The sequence below is a fragment of the Heptranchias perlo genome, chromosome 11 (genome assembly GCF_035084215.1).
Source record: "Heptranchias perlo isolate sHepPer1 chromosome 11, sHepPer1.hap1, whole genome shotgun sequence".
NCBI classification, from domain to species: domain Eukaryota; kingdom Metazoa; phylum Chordata; class Chondrichthyes; order Hexanchiformes; family Hexanchidae; genus Heptranchias; species Heptranchias perlo.
The window spans coordinates 32514952-32537909 of NC_090335.1; the positions used below are offsets into that span (position 1 = coordinate 32514952).

Sequence of the window (22958 nt, forward strand, 5' to 3'; positions counted from 1 at the left end):
TAAGTACTTGAAAGGAAGATATTTGCAGGGCTATGGGGATAGGGTGTGGGAGTCGGACTAGCTGGACTGCTCTTGCATAGCGCTGGCACGGACTCGATGGGCCGAATGGCTACCTTCTGTGCTGTAACCTTTCTATGATTCTATGAATACATTAAGCAAACACAAATGGCATAGTGTCACAGTTTGGATTGGTCCATTTGCAGGACATGGCTTTATTTCCCAGATTTCCTACATTTGTATGACCTCACCAGGTTGTCAGGTAGAAGTGCAGAACGGATGTTAGTCATTTCTTCAAAAAGAGGAAGGAGAAGCTGTTTAATGAGCAGCACCATCGTTCTTGCACATCCTTAATAGCTTGAGAGCGGCATTGCGGGAGATCTGGAAGCAGGCTGCCCTTGTACCCTTCAGATCCCATGACACTATTCGAAGAAGAGCAGTGGAGTTCTGCCTGTTGTCCTGTCCAATATTTATCCCTCAACCAACATCACAAAAAAAAAACAGATTACCTGGTCATTACATCACTGCTGTTTCTGGGACCTTGCTGTGCGCAAACTGGCTGCTGCATTTCCTACAGTACAACAGTGACTACACTTCAAAAAGTACTTCATTGGCTGTAAAGCACTTTGGGACGTCCTGAGGTTGTGGAAGGCACTAAATAAATGCAAGTTCTTTCTTCAGTCAGGAATGGTGGTTATTCAGAGAACCTTAAGAATGGAAAGAAGAAAATAAAAACAAATGAAATAAATACATGGGAGAAATAAAGAAATACATGCAGTTTGCAGAACAATGCTCTATCCTGGATCATGCAGATGCCTTCTTCATTCTCTACATGAGTTATTATCATGAGATTTCCATGATATGTGAATTATAATAAATTGAAGAGAAACAGTAGGTTACTCACCTAGTCATCATTCTTCAACTGAACATTATGCTCCATGTAGCTTAATTTTTGTCGCCCACCCATACAGATTAATGTGTGGGATTCTTAATAGTGCACACTATCCTCAAATGCATGCATTTATACAGACAAATTTCTTTGCTGATCTGTATAAACTTGAATTGCCAATGTTTAAAACAGTTTACTCCAAAAATATAACCTGCCTCATTCCAAGCCTTTTTAAAAAAAAATAATGTGTTCATATATTTTATGAAGCTATTGCATAGTTTTCTCACACAGTACAACAGGAGACATTGGGGTTTGGTGGTATGATTGTGCACATTCTCGGAATAACCTGGTGTTTGGACATTAAGATGATTTGGCGACAATTTTTTTTACATACCCTAAAGATTTTTGTGCAGTGCAAGAGGGAGGGATTTTCTCCCCTTTATATAGATCACCACATTGGACTTGTACTCCATGGAGTATCAAGCTGAAGGAATATGAACCTACCTCCTGTGAAGAGGTTTCATAGCATTGTGCTCTGAAGTTGGACCCAAAGAATGTTGCTTTTTGGGGATTTTTTGACCATTTTTCTATGAAAAGGATCTGGGAATGAGTTAGACTAAAGTGATTGCATTTAAAATAAAATGAGGGAGAAATTCAACCTCGTTTCACCCAATTTTTGGGTGTAAAACAAGAGATAAACTCATCAAAATCAGGCAGGAATGTGGCATTGTCAGAATCTGCACTTGAAGTGTGGCCTGAGGTAGGTCAGAATGGTCCAGTACACTATTCCAGTTCTTGCCTCTATCAGTCCTTAAAGTACCACTCATAAATTAATTGGAATTGGTGATTAGCAAAAGACTGAGCCTTTTGATTCTGCTCCAGTCTTTTGTGCGTCTACTTCAATTCTGAGTGTTATAGGAGTTCAGAGCATAATGGACCTGCTTTCAAATGAAAGGTGATATAGAGCCAAGACAATTTTTAATAGTCACTGGCCTCCTTTCCCACAGCATTGGAAGATAGTCTGGGTAGTGTGGAGGAATGTAACTCCTAAAATACTCTGCCATCTCCCATATGAGTGATATCGTAGACTATTGTTTCTCAGCACCACAATACTGCTATTCAGCATGTGGTAACACCAATGGAGACTTCCACTACACAGGCCTTTGGCAAAGTAGGAGTATCCTTCATTTTTCTATGGAGCATTTGGATAGCAAACTTCAAGGTGCAGTCATGACTGGCTTCAACTCGCTTGGAGAACAGTTACAGGCAACTACAATGAACGGATTCCAAACTTATAGATGCCCCACAGGCATCGTGAGCAGATGTCCTTCATAGGTGCAACTAGTTAGCATTCCACTCAGTGGCTGTTCTGTGTCATCATGTGGCCCAACACAAGTGGAATTACCGCACCTACAGCACCGTAGACCCCTGGCAATGATGCCATCAGGTAGTGGCTTTCTGTATGTCTTGACAATCTGCAACTGGCTCCGCATCCAACCTTTAGTGCTATGCTTTCTATCACTGGAGCACTTAATATTATGCCAGCATAGAAAAAGTTCATGATGCACAAGCGGTGCAAGTAGCCAGCAACAAACACATTTAGCACTGCACAACTTAATACAATGAATTCACCTTTAATATACTTTGCAATGTATCACTATTTCATTGGGTGGAAAATGAAACCTCTGTGGCTGATAATTCGGACTCTCTGCAGTGTCATGAATGCAAGCGCAACTGTGAGTTGGCCTCGCCCATTAATTCAAGATCGGCTCATTTGCATAATTCTCTGGCACTCCAGGATGTTGCTCATGATACATTAGGAGTGGAATTGTGCATACCAGTGAAAGGCTGCTGGCTGCACTGCTCCAGCCCCATTGTAGGCATGAATGTTAATACTTTTGGGGGCCTAATGAACCTTGCACATGGCTCCTGTGCAGCCTCTCAGCCACTTTGTGCAGGCAGCTTACACTAGGGCAAGCTGGCTTCCTAGAGTGCATTGGAAGCCTCAGGATTCCACACCTGATAATATGGGGACAGGGTGCCTGATACATTACAACGCAATAGGCACCCGCCATCGGATTATTGGCCCCTAGCTGTCCGAAAGTCAAACCAAACATACAATATGAAACAAAAAGTAACAGAGATGGCAAGTAAAAAGACTTGCATTTATATAGCACCTTATCATTTCACAGAAATATTGCAAACCACTTCACATACAATGAATTACTTTAAAGTGCATTGACTGTAGGTAGGCAAATGCAGCAACTATTTAGCACACTGTAAAATCCCACAAAAAACAATGAGAAGAATAAGCAGTTTTTGGTGGTGGTGTTGTTGAAATAGGAATATCAGCCCAGACACCTGGAGGGGTCCATGCTCGTGTTTGAACATTACCTTGAGATCTTTAACATATATCTGAACAGGCAGATGAGGCTTTGGTTTAATATATTGTTGCATTCTGACAATGCCACATACCGTGCCCCAGCCCCAAGCACCGTACTGGAATGCCAGCCTAGATTATGAATGTGAGCTCCTGGCATGGAGCTCAAACTTTCTGACCTGGAAGTGACAGTGTTACCAACTGCTCTGAACTGATACATTAGCAACTCTGTAATTACAAATATGTCCTAAGGAAAATAAGAGCGTCCAGCTGCAAAGCTCTCTGAGCAATGTAACCAGCTGCACCTGCCTTCCAGTCTGCAGTAGCTGATGTATTGCTAGTTCTTGCTGATGCTAGTGGAGGATGTGGCATTTCAAGGTCCCCCTCATGGAGAAATATATGACAAAGTGCCCAATTCCTGAAATGCCCCCCGTGGATGCCTCAAAGATCTCCGTGACATAAAACTTAAGAGCAGGGATAACCCTCACTGTCACTGGTATTTTGACTGCTTCTTGAAGCTTTTTATGGATTTGATGTTTCTCTAATGAGAATCAGCCTCTCCCTGCACTTCACCATGGTCAGATAGCTAGCTCTATTGCAGTACACCTGCTACCTAGAATGGTACCTGCTGGAAATTGTGTGGATCCCATGCCCTCTGTGCTTTTATCCACCTACTCTTGTCTCCCTTCTACTCTACACAAAATACCTGGCCACTTCACCTAGCTTTTAGGTATCTCCTCTACACTAATCACTTCTTGTTGCTATGGGTTGCAGAGGGATGGATTTAAATTTTAAATCTCCTGAAGAAAAATTCAACTTACTCTCTCAAGAACTTGATTGTAAAATCTGATTGATGTTTCTGAAATTTCAAATTTGGAATTTAATACAATGTATGTTTTGTTTTCCTCCCTCCTTTTCTTCATAAATGTTCTGCAGTATTGAACTTCCTGGCTCATTGAAAGGTACTTGGAATAGGAGAGGACGTTGAGCATTGTGATTTCCTATAGACTGTCCTTGATGAAGGAGCCCCACAGCTGGCATCTGTTGACTGGCTTCCTGCTAAACATGCAAATTTCAAAACGGCAGGTCTCTTCCACGAGGAGGAGAAGCCTATACATTCAAATATCTCAGACAGGGTGGGAAATTTAAAAAAAGCACATTTACTTAGGATGAATAGCTTACGTTGAAAGTACTCTTTCCATCACACTTCTAAAATAGGAATGAATATGAGAAAGCATTGGCTTACAATCCTCAACCACTAGACAAATAATGAATAGAGAGGTGCATGCCCTTATTCGCTTTGGTCTGCAATACATGTTCAGAGATCCTGTACTTACTCAAAGTTTGGTTCAATATTCAAATGCCAAACGAAAAAGATTTTTTTCTTCCTTCCAGTTCTCATTTTACAGGATTTCTGAGCAGCAAGATGTTTACAAAACCTTCATCTGTCTTACCTGTGAGTTCATTACTTTCTGTCCAAATCATCTCCATACCATCTTGGGCAGCAGTTATTCCTTTATTCAATCAGCTCTCATTCAAGTACAGGACCACTTGACACAGCCTGAGGATCTACTTTCTACTCAGCAGCAACATAAGTGAAGGATGCCAATGAGCTCCGTGACAGGCAGGCATTTTTTGATGTATTCAAATAAAATGAGAAAGATCGATGAAGTTCCTGTGTTAAACTTGTTCCATTTCTTGTCAATTTAAAATAGAACGGATTAAACAGTCATGGCATATTAATTCTCTCTTTCTTCTTATCTCTTCCATGCTGGTTTACCTCCAAGGCAAGTCAGAAGGAATAACTAACAGTAATTTTAGTGGAGTCTCGTGTTGGCAGGAATTCAGGGAGGTAAAGGCGAGGGATGGAAATGAGAAAAACGTATTTATTTTGCTTGTGGTGGAGTGAAGTTTTATTTTAATAATGATGCATGGAAACAAAGCTGGGAAGTTTTATTTGTAACTGCAGAATATAGAACACAGCATTGATCATTTCAGAATAATCCGTAATCTTAAATAACAGTTAACCATTCATTACTATTGGAAATAAAGATGGTGAATAATCAACTATATTTTATCTATACTATTTTATTGTTCGTTCAGTTCACAAAAGTTTGAATTATCATTATCTTGCAATTTCCAGTTAAAGAGTGACCCTAGAAGAAAACATTTACAAATTGAACACATACCCTGTTTATTTTCTCTGAAAGATACACGCGATAAAGCAGGTAGCTTAACCTCCTTCAGATACAAAAATATTCATATGCAAGTAATAAAGATTTTTTTTTTCACATTCAACATTTTTTTTTACCTAAAGCAAAAATTACACCAAAGGTATTTTAACTCTAGACAAAGTACACCTTGTGCTTTAACAAACCCAGGGCAATATGTGCTCATGTCACGTTTACAAGGGCTCCTGTTTATACGCTGTGGCTTTATTTTTCCTCAAATTATGAAAAATATCCAGTACTGAACTTGCCTACACTTTTCTTTTGTCTCTCTCTTTTTTTCCTTTTCTTTTGCAAAGTTAAGGCAAGTACAATCAACGTTACAAAATCCACAACTCTATTGCTAACTGTGCAGCATTCATATTAAGTGAGTGGTGTTTCTCGGTTGTATAAAATTGAGTACAGAAAGCAAAAATGTGCAATACTTGCTACAAGCTGCGTGGCTCATGTGCCAAGTATTTAATTGAGAACTAAGGTGAATAATAAGAAAAAATGTACTCAGGTTTTAGAGTAAATAATGCGTGTCATCCTGTACAGAATGTGTGATAATTTCAGAAGCCATCTTTCCTTTGACATTCTATTACTCAACACCAATTTTATGTATATTAGCTGCAACCTATAAAACTTCTGCTAAAATGTTCGAAATTGAGCCCACTAACTTTTAAGTAGGATCAAGATGCCATAACTTGGTTAATCAACCTCTTATGCAATGCCACAAGGCGGTACTAAAACTGCATTGGATATATGAAAAAGACAATCAGAGATGGATGAATTTGGGTAAATTGTTTTATGTTCAATGGAAGTGTGGGATCTTTGGACCAATTAAAAACAAAGTCAGGTGCCAGTAAATTTGATGAAACAGTAAATATTTTTGGTCAGATCACACCTAGCAATTTTATTTCTCGGCGAGTTAAGTTGTTCTAATGTTTGTTTGCAGGACCAATTGTAAATGGGAGAAAAGTAAACCGTACCTATTTTGTAAAGTTCTTTCTGTTGCAATATCGCAAGATCTTTCATAGCTGCGAGGTTTACCAGACATATGCCAAACTCTGTTTTAATACTATTTTAAAACTCCATTTTAGTAACTGCCGGTTAACATCCAAGCATCTGGACACTTACAGACTTGATATATTGAACAGTTTATGTTTGAATAATATTTGTATCTAGGTGCAAATGTTGAAACAACAGTATGGGATCTACCATAAAATCTGGTGTATAGGTCACATATTCATGCAGATTTTTAATAATCCACAAGCTTTAGGTTGTAACGTCTGCTGCCATTACACTGCATGTTCTGATTAGACACCAGTTTCTGCTTTAGAGTGATATGAACCAGCAGTAGTAAGTGATACTACCAGCTCCACAATACTTAAGTGTATGCACAAAGCTCCACTCACCACTGTTGGAATGGTATTAACATTAGTAAAGTGCTGACTGTCTGGTTGCTCTTTACGAACATTAAAAATCTAAAGGCATCCTAGTGGACCATCTGGGATCTCTACACTTTTAAAAAAATACAGGCTCAGGGCTGGCCGAGAACTGTCAGCAATTATATCATAGCTCGTGTCAAACATTAGCAGCGTGAAACCACCTCCTTCGATTGGTTTCATACCACATACCAAATCTCAATCACGCTCAGGTCAACAGCCTTAAACCAGAGCTATACTGCAATTTATGCATCAATGTGATGTAAACAATATGTTCCATTGGCATAAAAAAACACAGTATAACCGATCTGTTACATGGGACTTAACTCAATTTTTAATGCAGATTGGAGGAAAACCCTGAATGCTACTTTTGCAACAATGTGATCTATACACTGGATTTTACAGTATTATCTTTATTTTAAATTTGAAAAAAAATCAGTACTACTAAATTACCAAAGCATGAAATTAAATCCATGTGGCGTACCTGTTACAATATTTTTCTATAACGATTTATTTTAATGATTCATGAACACATACTTAAAATATAGCTACCGAATGCTTATCAATATGATATCGATGTTACTATTACAAACAATTAAAGATGGTAGAATGGATATAACGTTACAGAGCTAAAATTACATCTAACAAAATATGATTAATTTATTACATTAATGTTCTACTGTTGAATGTATTTTTCTCCATTCCCCTCAAAAAGAAACTGTTCTCCAAATTCAACACTGTCTGTGTCAAGTTCAGCAGGAAAGCCATTTATCTGGCACCTCAATGGCCATAGGTTTGAGCCCTGGTGAAGGTCGACACCTATACCCTATCCGCCAAAACGTCTGATGAGTTTTATTAGTTGTTGCTCAGCATGCTGAGGGTGTCTCACACACTTCTGCCACCAACAAGCAGAAATATCAGGAACTGTGGAGGAAAGGCATTCCTTTAATCTTCAGCAGCTGCATGAACGTGAGGGATATTAATGAAAAAAACTAAAAATGGTGGTTGGGGGTGGGAGGGGGTAGTGAAAGAATAAATACAATTGAAAACCATGGTCTATATGTGGCTTCATTTTTTTTTAGATACAATAGCCTTTATGGCAAGTTAGTTATGCTAAACGCCGTGTCCTCAATTTTATGTTTTAAAATCCTAAAGTAGAACAAAGAATGCTGCCTGTTTCATCTGTGGAACCTTCTGGATTGTACAGAATGTGTATTTGCATTCCTTTCTCCAAATAGGAAGCCTATTTGTTACAAATATCATTGCCAGCTACCTTGCTGGTAACCCTATGTCTAATTAACAACTCGGCGGCAGTGGAAGAATTATTAAGTGCTACTGATTGTCTATAATAAGGAAAGCATGCTGCTTCTGTGAAAAAAGTAGACTACCATGTGTTTATAAGGAAAGCATGCTGCTGGAGGAGACTACCATGCTTTTTGGTATTTAGGCTTGCAAAGACATAATAAACAGAATGAAGTAAAGTGGAGTGGTGGTACAGAATACATTGTTTCTTTTGACGAGAAATGAAAATGAGAATAAGCTCCATTAAACAATTTAAAATGATCAATTAGCATATTCTAACCGATGTCAGTGACTTAATACTATACTGTGGGCAGAGATATATCTGAAGTTACCACAATGGGGAATGAATGAAGTTGACAACAGCATTTGGAAAAAAAAAGGTTTAATTTTAAAACATGGACAAGCAAGTGAGATGTTGTTTGTGGTCCCTATATAACAAACTGTGATGTATATAGTGAATTGAGGCATTAAACACCACTATTACATCGACCAACAAGTAAATAATAAAAAAAATCCTAACGACAATAAAATATTCAGAAGTGTACAAACGCAAAAAAAACGTAAGAAACATGCTGCCCTAATGCTCGATGTGATCTGACTATTTGAAAACCAACGTTTTCAGTTGCAGCCAAAACACTAAAAAAAACTCAAGATTTTTTTTTCTTCTGAAATACCATTTATTATTGTAGAGGTAGAAATGGCCCTAACCATCTTTAGACAAAGCATTTAAGCAAAAAAAAAGTATATAACTATGCTTTTTTATCATTACTGTGGGCATTGTGCACTGACGCCAAAGTTAAGTTAAAAATCTCTCATCAAGTGCAATTTCCTGTGAAAAGTGCAACATCTCTTTGCACGAAATTCTCAAATATGTGAAAGACAAATTTACCGTTGTACAAGGGCATAATTCTCTTAGACACCTGAACAGTTAGTCAGAATTATGAGGCAGGTGTCCTTTTTTACACTAGCCATGATAGATATCTGAAAGTATAATGGGGATTTATTCTTAATTAACTGAGATAAGTGTGACCGTCAATGGTTTGTGCTAGGACTATATCTACTTCACCTCATAAACTTCTACTTAATAGTTTGTCGTCAGCAATAATGATCAAAAAGTTATTTCAGTGAATAATGCTGAAATATCTGAATTTGAAGGGGAACCTCAGACTGACCTGATATGATATTGAAGTGGAAACATCATCTACAATATACACTTTAGGGTTCAGTGTCTCTGATATATAATGCCTACGACTCAATATGTAATGTAATAACGCGCACGCCCTCAACATATCACATTTCAGAAAACTGACTGTGGCTTTATATAATTATCCTTTATCTGGAATGTAAAATGGAAAAAAATCCTCACACATTTTATCACACAACCTTGCAAAAGCATCCCAATAAAATGTCAAAACCAAGCCATTTCCATCTACATTAATCATGGAAAAAAGCATGTCTTTTTCTTTCTTTCTCTATGTGACATGGATATGCTTGCCAGTCCCTTTAAAAATTCTGATATCAGTTCTAATAACATAGAACATAGAAAACAATCATAAATGTAGTAGTGACAGGCAAGAATAGAACAGGAAGACTCTGATGTTACAAACAAATTATTTATCTACAAGACCCTGTGTTTTCATATTTCTTTTTTGTATAACAGCAGCAGTCAAGGCCATGGTCCCAGGCACCAGACTGTGTAACCTGAAGGGGGTCAAACTACCCCACTAGTTGTTACCAAATGATACTGGACACACTGGTCTCCCTTGGCAGAAGTGGTAATACTGCACTGTTTGTGTGAACCTCATCTGGAGTTTGCTCCTTGTTTATTTTATTGTGGGGCCTCTGCCCGTTAATAAGTGTCATGGGGATGTTGCAGTATGTGTGTTGATTACCCAATGAGGTAAAGGGCATGACGCCACTAGTAGGAGGTACATCGTACTCGTAGCTCCGATAGTAATGCTTGTGCCGCATCTGCGTGTGGTAGGTGTTGTGAAAGGTAGAGCGTAGGTCCGGGTGGGCGGTGGCCAGAGCGGTGGAGGTCGCTGCTGCCATGGAGATGGCAGACACTGTCTGCAGTTCCCCAAATGGGCCCTGCTCGCTAGCATCCAAAACCTGCTCATTAGAGATCGGCTCTATCCTCTTAAAGGGCATCTCATACTGTAAACGTTTCCAAAATTTGGAATCCAGTTTGTTGCAGTTAGGTCCATTCCACTTGATAACTGTAAGGAGCTTGATCGTGTGTTTGAGAGCTTCAATCTCCTGATAGTTTATAATTCCTCGAAGTTCACTGCATTCGATTAGTATCACTTTTATTTCGCCCGTGACTAACATGCTGCGCAGTCTGGTTTCCAGTTCAAAGATACTCCAGCCTCTCCTTATGACATAGTTCGGGGTCAGAACGATAATTAGTCTCTTGCTTTGATCAATGCATCGTGCCACATCTTCAACATAAGCTGAAAGTAAAGTAGGACAACTCCTTTTACAAGCGGTAGGAATCCTTGCTCATATAAATAGAGGTTGGCTTACATTGTAATGACATGCATGACACTATACCCATGATCATATATTTAACTGGGGATGATTTCCTCCAGTCACTACGCATAGCAACATTGCAAAGAAATGAAGGAAGATTTCCTCTGCTTAGTATCAGTTGTAAAATTTGAAATGTGTTCAAAAAGGATACATTTATAGTTTTGCTACAAATACTGGCCAGGGAAAATATTCTTCATCTCCACTGGTTTTAATTCCCACAAGAATGGAATGTAAATACCTCCAGAGCAGTGTGGCACATGAATTAGCTCCAATAATGTACCATAATGAGTCTGACGTTTACTTCATTACATAATTTTGGTTTGTGTGACTCCTCCCACATTCGTGATGCTGAACCAATATTTCAGTGTTTTAAATGTGCAGCCATAATTTGATAAAAACCCAGTTACGGTAGTTATCATGTCAGTGAGTAATGAAATAAATGCACTTATCAATTAACATTACAGGAGTTAACAAATCTTAATATGACAATTTATAACAATTCATGAAAGATTATTCTGAAGTTCACTTTTGTCAAAGAATCACGGTGGGGGCGGGGGGGTAGATTTTAACTTTCAACATAGGGCGAAAAACTGGTGGATCAGCTGCCGATTATACACTCTGCCTGATTTCCTTTTCCATTGAAGTCAGTGGAAAGGGAAACCGGGTATCATCTCTAACAGGCTGATCCACTCCCGCCAGCTTTCTGCCTGGCAGTGAAATTAAAAATCTAGCCCCATTGTAAGTAAAATACAACCACCACTTTTCTGACCAGCAATCTACTTCAGCATTGTATTTTATTAGATTTACTTTATAAAAACTTTATAAAAGACCATTAAGTCCACTCTATCCAGAGCCTTTGTATGATTTTTCTATCATGGATTTCTGCCACTCCTCCTTCACTACCTGTTGGCGGAGGTGGAAGTTCCTGCTCCTAGCTGAAAAAATATCAAGCAGTGCTGTTAATAGCCCTGATTTTAACTCGGAGCAACCGGCAAATGTGGGGCTGGCAGGAGCGAGTGTAAGGCTCCCCCCTCGCTCACCGGTGTGAGGACCGGGCTATTTTAACTGCCAGGCCTCATTTAAATAGGCCAGACCTGATTCCCGCCAGAGCCCAGAGTCAATGACGTCAGGCTGGCAGGCGGGAGTCAGGTGAGCGTGGCGGGTGATCGCAGCTGAGGAATGGTTCCCGGGAAGGTGGGTGAAGAGGGACAGAGTCCCAGACGGGAGAAAGCGGGAAGCCTGGTGCGAGGAAGACTCAAGGATTGCAAGGACTCCTGCTCCTCCTGGCCTCCAAAGAAACCTTTAAAAAATAAAAATAATTTATACTTTTCGGCTCCTGCTGATCCTTGGTGTTAGGTTTCCTTGGCGAACTTGGCACCAGGCCCCGACCTCGCTTCTGCCGGTTAAAATGTAGTTGGGGTCTGAATGACATCATGAGACCCCGACTTTTGAATGTCAATGATTCCCTCACCTGCCTGGGGTGAGGGCCTCAGTCGCCGCCTGGAACATACCTGTTAAAATGGCATGGGGCGCATGTGCAGTGTGGATCTGGTGATTCCTACGCTGCCATGCATTAATCTTGGCTCAGTGGTAGCACTCTCGCCTCTGAGTCAGAACGTTGTGGGCTCAAGTCCCACTCCAGAGACTTGAGCACATACTCCAGGCTGACATTCCAGCGCAGTACTGAGGGATTGCGGCACTGTCGGATGTGCCGTCTTTTGGATGAGACATTAAACCGAGGCCCCGTCTGCCCTCTCAGGTAAAAGATCACATGACACTATTCGAAGAAGAGCAGGAAAGTTCTCCCCAGTGTTCCAGCCAATATTTCTCCCTCAACCAACAACATTAAAATAGATTATCTAGTCATTATCTCATTGCACAAATTGTCTGCCACATTTCCTACATTACAACAGTGACTGCCCTTCAGGAGCACTTAATTGGCTGTAAAGCGCTTTAGGATGTCTTGAGGTCTTGAAAGATGCTATATAAATGCAAGAATTATTCTTTCCTTTAATATTTTCACACCCTGTTCTCGTCGAGTGTAGGAGGTTAAAATCGGGGCTCATATCTCTATGACCCTTAGTTCCGCCTTTTCAACATTTCAAAGTGCCATTTCCCTTTCAAAGTGCCAATTATATCCGACAGAAAAAATCCCATCAAGTTCTTAAAAACTGGTAATAATGAAAAAAATGGAAACTACAAAAGATATTGTCAATCAGAAAAAAAATCAACCACATTGATAGTGGCCCAAATCTTGCTGGAAAAATAATGACGAGTTCACAACCATATGCCATTATCCCCAGGCAGGTGAGGTGCTCATTGACCTTAAAAAATCAGCCAGATAGTTCAGGCGAAGAAGTGATACGCCGTGAGTTGCGAATCGCCATAACTTGTTGGCCGATTTACGCCACTCTGCCACTTGCCTCGCACAAACGGCAGCTCGCCCTCAATCTCCCCGTTATTTTTAAGAACTTACTATATTTGCACATGAAACTCAAATTTAACTCGCCACAGAAAGTTAGAGCTGCTACCTAACAGCGTAAATGCTGTTTTATTAATGTGATAATTGTTACTGCGGTGACAATCAACCTCTCCAGCCCAGAAAGGGAACTATTTAAACTGTTGACTCTGCTAAAGTAGTAAATTATTCTCAGAGATTTAAAAAAATGTCCTTTCTGTCTCTTTTTTCTCTCTCTCTTAATCCAATCTTTCTTATTTCTCTTTATTTCTCTTTCTGTACTTTTGTCTCTAATTCACCTTTTTTAATTCACTTTTCTTCTCCGTCGTTCCTCGGTTTCTTTCTCAATCCTTAAATCTAATTGGTTAATGAGATATACTGTTGGTCCCGTTGTTCCCAAATGCCCTGTAACCCTGTTATCAGCTCACACTTCCAACAATTTACAGGGCAAAAAATGTTCGAGCTGAAGGATGCAGGAAAATGTCCAACTAACGCCACATGCTTCGAGATACCCCGTTCCAGCAAGATTTGGGCCAATGTATGCTGGTGGGGAATCATAATATACGAACTAAGTAAATTAGAAATGAAGCCATATATCAAATGTTATTCAGGATTTAGGTTTTGTGTGCAATAACCAAAACAACAAAACATTTAGTGCAGTGGTTACTTTTGTCACTAGATGCCACTGGTTCACTTTGTAATTATTACAGAGCATTTCAAAGTGAGCTAATCACATTTAATTGCAATTAAAAGCAGCAAAGTTGTTTAAAAACCAAATCACTGTATAAATTTACTTTTTGCCAGCAGGATTCCTTCTTTTATAGTATTTCTCCCCTTTCATGGGTCTCCAAACACCGAGGACCACCCCTAGCCAAAAGGGCAGGCAATAATCCATTCCTGGGGCATCCAGCTACAGCATTGTGAAAACAACCACTGGGAAGTGTGCCAGACTGGACAGAATCTCTCTCTGATTTACCCTTCATCTCTGTTGAGAAGTTCTTGGCCTCTGTTCAGCAGCACCTTGTAAATAGGGGCTTTGAGAGACAGATGGCAATTAGTTTCATTTTCAAAAAAAAAACATTCTGCAAAGAAAAGAGGGCAAGGAGTTTGATCTGAAATGAGCACAGATTAAAATGATGTACTAAATGGTTTGAACTTCTAGAATTCATTTTAAGCGTGATATTTTTTCAAAGCGGTGAATCAGAAGCTGGCTCTGCACATTATAAATATATTAAGGCACCAATTGCAGTTACATCACCAGAAGTGCATGGGGAAAACTTATGCCCACCACATTGAACTGGCAATCCTGGGGACAGGTTCACGTAAATAACAGGATTGGGCACCTGCACATGTAGCAGCATAGCACTGGTGCCCACCCATGCAGACATTGGCATCTCAGAGCACCACCTGCTGCTCCTAGAGGGACAACCAGAGCCTGGTTCAGGCTGAATAGGCTTATTATTTTGCTTTTTTACTCTTGGAATAGTAGGCCTAGAGTACTGGGGCCTTCATGCGGCCCAGAATGAAACTTATGTTTCCTCTCAGCTGGGCCTGTCAGAGATGCATCCGGTGGGATTCCTGGTGTAGCCCAGGAATGCACTCAGACATACTCTGAGATGCTGCTGCGAGGTAATAGGGGTGGGGCAGAATAAGTGCTCGCGCGCCTGGCTTGCAATTTCTTGGAGGTTTCTGAATGAGAGGGAAATCCAGTGGATCTGTGTGAATATAGGAAATTTGCAAGAAAATACACAGGAAACAAAAAACACAAATACAAAGAAAAGCAGAAGCCAAAGGAAGAGTCTGATAAGGATATGGAGGCATTATGGCTGGGTTGTCATAAGTCTACCTAATGGCTGTGTAAATGGGTGTAAGATATAGTATAGAATTATATGAAGTGAAGTCAGATTGTAATGCTTGAAGAAGCAAGGATTCACACCTCATTTCATGAAGTCTCACATTACATTGCTAGTTTTCCAGAATTCCATAAGCATAAATAAAATACTGGAATCACAAGCAGGAATACAGTAAGCAGCACCTCTGTTTAATCCTTTGGGATTTTTGCTCAATACTCTTGTATTTCTGCTCCTCATATCCTGTGGTATTTCTCCTTAAATCCTCCAAAGTCCCTCCCACTCAGTTCTGTGCCATCACTACCAATCCTTGTGCTCCTCTGATGTTCAGGCCTGTGCCATCTCTACGAATCCTCGTGTCTTTCTCCTTCCCATTCCTGTGTCATCTCTACTAATCCTCATGTATCTCTGTTGTTCAGACCTGTGCCATCTCTACTAATCCTCATGTTTCTCTACACGTCAGTCTTGTACCATCTGTTAATCCTCATGCATTTCTGTTCTACAGTCCCATGCCTCTCTGTTGTTAAACCTGTGCCATCTCTCCTAATCCTCATGTATTTCTGCTCTTCGTGCCTGTGCCATCTGTGCTAATCCTCATGCTCTCTAGTTCTTCACGTTGTGACATCTCTGCAAAACACTCTTACATCGCTGTGCCTAATTTACACTGCGCTGCTAAATCCTCCTGCCCTGAAGAGTTGCAATTCCCATGTCTTCAGTCCTGTGACCCTTGGCCCCTCCTGTATCTCTGCTCCATAAGACCCGGGTGTCTTTTTCTCCCCCATCTGATGATAATTTTGTTTCACCCATGTCTGTTCTTCAGTGCTGAACTAGGCCTTACTGCAGTCACTGTTGACCAGGAAGCTGCTGTCTCTGCTCATTGGGCTCGCAGTGTAGTTTTAGTGACCCTCAATATATCTCAGTCCTTTGACTCTTGAGGGTTCTGTGCTGATTCTCCCCACAGTTTTTTCTCAACCACGATGTCGGTTCTCAATCAGGACAACTTCCATGCTCAGTCCTAAAGTATCCAGCCTTAGGCTTTTTGTGCCTAGAGACACCTTCAGAATCCAGCACTGGTTCCTCTTGCTTTTCTGACACCACCTTGTAGGGTGGCAATCAGTGAAAAAGCCCACAGCAGGAAAAAGTTCCAATCTGAGTCCCGGCGGCAGACTGAATCGATAGTTCATCAACTGATATCTTCAATATGGCAGCTAAGGCAAGGCAAGTCCTGTTGAAGCTACAATTGGATGCTAAAATGGGGGAAGTACAAGGACGAACTTTGATGGGCTAAATGGTCTTTACTTGTCCTTGACTTTTCTTATGTTCTTCTGATACTTTAAGGAGCAGATTCAATGAGGCTGCACTCCTGGAGGAGTGCCTCACTAGATGGGAGCATGAATCTCAGATATAGTATGACACTAAGGGGTAGATTTTCAACATGCTACTAGTGTTGTACATCGACCACTCTGATGTTCTGATTTTAAATGCAAATGAAACTCAAGCAGTTTCTGTAATGGGCGGATGAACTGCCACAACAGTATTACGACCGGGCGGTTAGTTGAAAATCTATCCCCAACGGATCTGATTCTCAGATTCACGCTCCTGTCTAGCGAGGGCCCGTTCTGGATGTGTAGCCCTGCCAAATTTGCTCTCTTTAGAGTCTCCTTGTAATCCCCAAAAATGTAATGGATAAGCAAGAAATGATTTGGGCTCAGCATTACTTACATTATCATCAAATTTAAAAGTGGGCCCAAGAAATAAGGATTTTTAAAAAAACAAATTGAGGTCTAAAAAAACATGTGTAAAATAATGACTTTGAAATTATGGTTTGGGATAGTAGCATACAAGCACTTAAAGGTCCCAATACTTCCGGGGAGGCAGGCAGGGAGCATGTCAGCGGCCGGGAAACCTGGAAAGACTGGGAAGGCAGAGGTCCTGCTGATTTAATGGCAGGACCACATTACAATTTTTTTACTCTGTTGCCCGCTCGGCAACCGGCTAGATTGGAAGGCTGGCCGTTGCCGAGCGGGGAAGCCTGCTGGAGAAGGCAGCAGCTGGGGACCGTTGGGGCTGGTCCCCAGCAATCGAGAAGATTGGGGGTTGGTGGGGGGTGGGGCTCAGGGCGCGGCAGCGAGGAGGGCGGTAGGGATAGCGGGATGGAGAGATCGCAGGGGGAGGAGATCGCGGAGGGGGGAGATATTGCTGTGGGGGGGGGCGGGGTCAGCTCATCACAGGGGATTGGGAAGATCGGGCAGGTCAGCTTGAGGGGCCAGGGAGACGCACTCCTGCTGCAAAAGCACTTACCTGCTGGATCTAGCAGCTCCTGCCTCCCTTCAGCTGCCGGATTTTCCGAGCCCTGGGAAACCCGACCGGCCAATGTTAAATTTAAATGGCTGTCAGAATCTGAGGAATGCCACTGAGCGGCGACAGGGCATTCTCAAGGGGGAAGGTGAGCAGGCAGAGGTCGAGGTCCACATTGGGACCAACGACATAGGTAGGAAGGGAGATGAGGTCCTGCATCAAGAATTTAGGGAGCTAGGTAGCAGATTAAAGAGCAGGACCTCAAAGGTTGTAATCTCTGGATTACTCCCAGTGCCACGTGCTAGTGAGTATAGAAATAGGAGGATAGAACAGATGAATGCGTGGCTAAAGAGTTGGTGCAGGAGGGAGGGTTTCAGTTTCCTGGATCACTGGGCCTGCTTCTGGGGAAGGTGGGACTTGTACAAGTCGGACGGGTTGCACCTGAACCAGAGCGGGACAAATATCCTTGCGGGGAGGTTTGCTAGCACTGTTGGGGGGGGTTTAAACTAACTTGGCAGGGGGATGGGATACAGAGTGGAGCTATAATAGGGGGTGATGTGCAGCCAAATATAGAGAAAAAAACAAGTCAGCTTGGAAGACAGGGCAAATATGTAAGGGCAAGGCTGGATGGCATCTATTTTAATGCAAGGAGTCTTGCGAATAAGGTGGATGAACTGAAGGTGTTGATAAACACATGGGAGTATGATATTGTTGCTGTCACAGAGACATGGTTGAGGGAGGGGCAAGACTGGCAGCTCAATATTCCGGGGTACAGAATCTTCAGGCGAGACAGAGGGGGAGGTATAAGAGGAGGGGGGGTCGCAATATTAATTAAAGAATCAATTACTGCCATAAGGAGGGATGATATATTAGCAGGTTCCTCTAATGAGGCCATATGGGTGGAGCTTAAAAACAAAAAGGGGGCAAGCACTTTGATGGGAGTGTACTATAGGCCCCCAAACAGTCAGGGGGAGATAGAGGAACAGATATGTAGGCAAATCTCAGAAAATTGTGCAAATAATAGGGTAATAATAGTGGGGGATTTCAACTTCCCCAATATTAACTGGGATACTCAGAGTGTAAAAGGCTCAGAGGGTACAAAATTCTTAACGTGCATCCAGGAGAGCTTTTTGAGCCAGCATGTAGAAAGTCCTGCAAGAGAGGGGGCGGTACTGGACCTAATTCTAGGGAATGTGGCCGGCCAAGTGGAAGAAGTGCTAGTAGGTGAGCACTTTGGTGACAGTGACCATAATTCGGTGAGATTTAAGGTGGTCATGGAAAAGGACAGGGAGGGGCCGGAAATAAAGGTTCTAAATTGGGGGAAGGCCGATTTTAATAGGATAAGGCAGGATCTTGCCAAAATGGACTGGGATCAGCTGCTTGTAGGAAAATCCGCATCGGAGCAATGGGAGTCTTTCAGAAGGGAGATTGAGACCATACAATGGCAACGTGTTCCCGTAAAGGTCAAGGGTGGTTCCAAGAACTCCAGGGAACCTTGGATGTCAGGGGATATACGAGAATGGATTAGGAAAAAAAGGAGGGCTTTTGGCAGATACAAAAGGCTAAAGACGGAGGAAGCCCTAGAGGAGTACAAAAAGTGCAGGGGGATACTTAAAAAAATTAGGAGATCAAGGAGGGGACATGAAATAACACTGGCGAGCAAAATAAAAGAAAATCCTAAGATGTTTTATAAGTATATTAAGGGTAAGAGGATGACTAGGGAAAAAATAGAGCCCATTAGGGACAAAAATGGCAATCTGTGTGTGGAGCCAGCCGATGTAGGAGGGGTTCTAAATGAATTTTTTGCATCTGTTTTCACTATGGAGAAGGATGATGTAGACATAGAAATACGGCAGGGGGACTGTGATATACTCGAACATATTAACATCGAGCGGGAGGAGGTATTGGCGGTTTTAGCAGGCCTAAAAATGGATAAATCCCCCGGCCCGGACGAAATGTATCCCAGGCTACTGTGTGAGGCAAAGGAGGAGATTGCGGGGGCTCTAACACATACATTCAGAACCTCTCTGGCCACAGGGGATGTGCCAGAGGACTGGAGAACCGCTAATGTAGTACCATTATTCAAGAAGGGGAGTAGGGAAAAACCAGGGAACTACAGGCCAGTGAGCCTAACATCAGTGGTAGGAAAATTATTGGAAAAAATTCTGAAGGACAAAATTAGTCTCCACTTGGAGAAGCAAGGATTAATCAGGGATAGTCAACATGGCTTTGTCAAGGGAAGATCATGTCTGACTAATTTGATTGAATTTTTTGAGGGGGTGACTAGGCGTGTGGATGAGGGTAACGCAGTGGATGTGGTATACATGGATTTCAGTAAGGCCTTCGATAAAGTCCCCCACAGGAGACTGGTCAAGAAGGTACGAGCCCATGGAATCCAGGGTGCCTTGGCACTTTGGATACAAAACTGGCTTAGTGGCAGAAGGCAGAGGGTGATGGTCGAAGGTTGTTTTTGTGACTGGAAGCCTGTGGCCAGTGGGGTACCACAGGGATCGGTGCTGGGTCCCTTGCTGTTTGTGGTCTACATTAATGACTTGGATATGAATGTAAAAGGTATGATCAGTAAGTTCGCTGATGATACAAAGATTGGTAGGGTGGTAAATAGCGAGGAGGATAGCCTCAGTCTGCAGGACGATATAGATGGGTTGGTCAGATGGGCGGAACAGTGGCAAATGGAATTTAACCCGGAAAAGTGCGAGGTGATGCACTTTGGAGGGACTAACAAGGCAAGGGAATACACAATGAATGGGAGGACCCTAGGCAAGACAGAGGGTCAGAGGGATCTTGGTGTGCAAGTTCACAGATCCCTGAAGGCGGCGGAACAGGTAGATAAGGTGGTAAAGAAGGTATATGGGATACTTGCCTTTATTAGCCGAGGCATAGAATATAAGAGCAAGGAGGTTATGATGGAGCTGTATAAAACACTGGTTAGGCCACAGCTGGAGTACTGTGTGCAGTTCTGGTCGCCACACTACAGGAAGGATGTGATCGCTTTGGAGAGGGTGCAGAGGAGATTCACCGGGATGTTACCAGGGCTGGAGCGCTTCAGCTATGATGAGAGACTGGGAAGATTGGGTTTGTTTTCCTTGGAGCAGAGGAGGCTGAGGGGGGACATGATTGAGGTGTACAAAATTATGAGGGGCACAGATAGGATGGGTACTAAGGAGCTTTTTCCCTTTGTTGAGGGTTCTATAACAAGGGGGCATAGATTCAAGGTAAAAGGCGGGAGGTTTAGAGGGGATTTGAGAAAGAACTTTTTCACCCAGAGGGTGGTTGGAGTCTGGAACTCACTGCCTGAAAGGGTTGTGGAGGCAGGAACCCTCACAACATCCGAGAAGCATTTGGATGAGCACTTGAAATGCCATAGCATACAAGGCTACGGACCAAATGCTGGAATATGGGATTAGAGTAGACAGGGCTTGACGGCCGGCGCGGACACGATGGGCCGAAGGGCCTCTATCTGTGCTGTATAACTCTATGACTCTGTGACTCTATGACTCTATAACTCAGCATTATTTAAATATTACAATGTAACCCGCCTCTCCAGAGCAGGTTACTCAGCCGAACCCAAACCCGCTGCGGTAAAACCCGAAGTAGGTGCGCTCGCGCCAGTTTGGGGTGAGATTCCCCATTTTTAGCAATTTAACTTCCCCCCCGGTCCTCTTCTGCCTGTCAGGGTTGAGGTGGGGGGGGGGTTAAAATTATTTTCCATTTTAACAGAGGTCTTTTGTTTTAAAATAGGTTACTCCTTCTGTTAAAATAATGGAGTAACAAATTTTATACATTCATTAAGCATTCATCTGTGACTATCCCACTGCATGTTTACATATGGCATGGCATATATGTGAGAATTAATGTTTGATTTTGGCAGCATCAGTTTGTTTACGCAAATAAATAATGTTCAGTTTATTTTTAAAAAAGAACAACTTCACAGTTGCAAAGTGCAGACACAATGGAGCTCTTGGGATAGCACACCGTGGAAGCATATTACAGGTTACTCCTGTCCAACACATATAACAAAATTGAAGGAATCTACCAAGTTCCTGAACTTGGTAAATTTTGAATAAGGTTCCTGAACTTAGCACACTGGACAACACAGCAGGCAATCTGCTAATGGCAGTACGCCAGTGACAAGAGCCTCTAAAGAAGCATTAGACTAAGCGACACAGAATTCATTTTTCTATAGGAGTTATATATTTTTTTATTCGTTCATGGGATGTGGGCGTTGCTGGCAAGGCCAACATTTGTTGCCCATCCCTAATTGCCCTTGAGAAGGTGGTGGTGAGCCGGCTTCTTGAACCGCTGCAGTCCAAGTGGTGAAGGTTCTCCCACAGTAATGTTAGGTAGGGAGTTCCAGGATTTTGACCCAGCGGCGATGAAGGAACGGCGATATATTCCCAGGTCAGGATGGTGTGTGACTTGGAGGGGAACGTGCAGGTGGTGTTGTTCCCATATGTCTGCTGCCCTTGTCCTTCTAGGCGGTAGAGGTCGCAGGTTTGGGAGGTGCTGTCGAAGAAGCCTTGGCGAGTTGCTGCAGTGCATCCTGTAAATGGTACACACTGCAGCCACAGTGCGCCGGTGGTGAAAGGAGAGAATGTTTAGCGTGGTGGATGGGGTGCCAATCAAGCGGGCTACTTTGTCCTGGATGGTGTGAAGCTTCTTGAGTGTCGTTGGAGCTGCACTCATCCAGGCAAGTGGAGAATATTCCATCACACTCCTGACTTGTGCCTTGTAGATGGTGGAAAGGCTTTGAGGAGTCAAGAGGTGAGTTACTCGCCATAGACTACCCAGCCCCTGACCTGTTCTTGTAGCCACAATATTTATGTGGCTGGTCCAGTTAAGTTTCTGGTCAATGGTGATGCCCAGGATGCTGTTGAATGTCAAGGGGAGGTGGTTAGACTCTCGTTGGAGATGGTCATTGCCTGGCACTTGTCTGACGCAAATGTTACTTGCCACTTATCAGCCCAAGCCTGGATGTTGTCCAGGACTTGCTGCATGTGGGCATGAACTGCTTCATTATCTGAGGGGTTGCGAATGGAACTGAACACTCTGCAATCATGAGCGAACATCCCCATTTCTGACCTTATGATGGAGGGAAGGTCATTGATGAAGCAGCTGAAGATGGTTGGGCTTAGGACACTGCCCAATATGCCCATATGAAATGGCTATTCTAAAAATACAGATGTCTACACCTAAATTAATATGTTCATAGTTTTATGCTCTCCGAGGTTTTTCCATTGATCATCTGCAGGAACCATTTACAACTACAACAACAACTTAACAACTTGCATGTATACATAGTGCCTTTAATGTGGTAAATGTCCCACAAAATTTCACAGAGCTAAGAGAGATGAATGCAAGCATAGTCAAAAAGACAGGTTTTGAAGAGGCTTTTAAAGACAGGGAGAGAGTAGCAGAACATAGGGGATTAGGAAACGATTCTTCTAGAGATTAGGCTGACAGTAGAAGGCTTGACCAATGGTGGTGGAAGGAAAGGGGAATGCACAGGATGCCATTATAGGACGTTGGGCTAGAGGAGGTTGGAGAGGTAGGCTGGGATGAGGCCATGGAGAAACTTA

General features: G+C 42.3%; 1 protein-coding gene across 1 annotated transcript in view; it reads right to left on the reverse strand.

Annotated features, from left to right (window-relative positions):
* Positions 1-8643: 8643 nt before the first annotated feature.
* Positions 8644-22958, reverse strand: part of LOC137326831 (interleukin-1 receptor accessory protein-like 1) — a 1140124-nt gene continuing 1125809 nt past the window's right edge. The window contains exon 11 of the mRNA XM_067992211.1: positions 8644-10676. Within this exon, the coding sequence (XP_067848312.1) occupies positions 9955-10676 (722 nt within the window). The 3' untranslated portion in view covers positions 8644-9954. The remainder of the gene's footprint in view (positions 10677-22958) is intronic.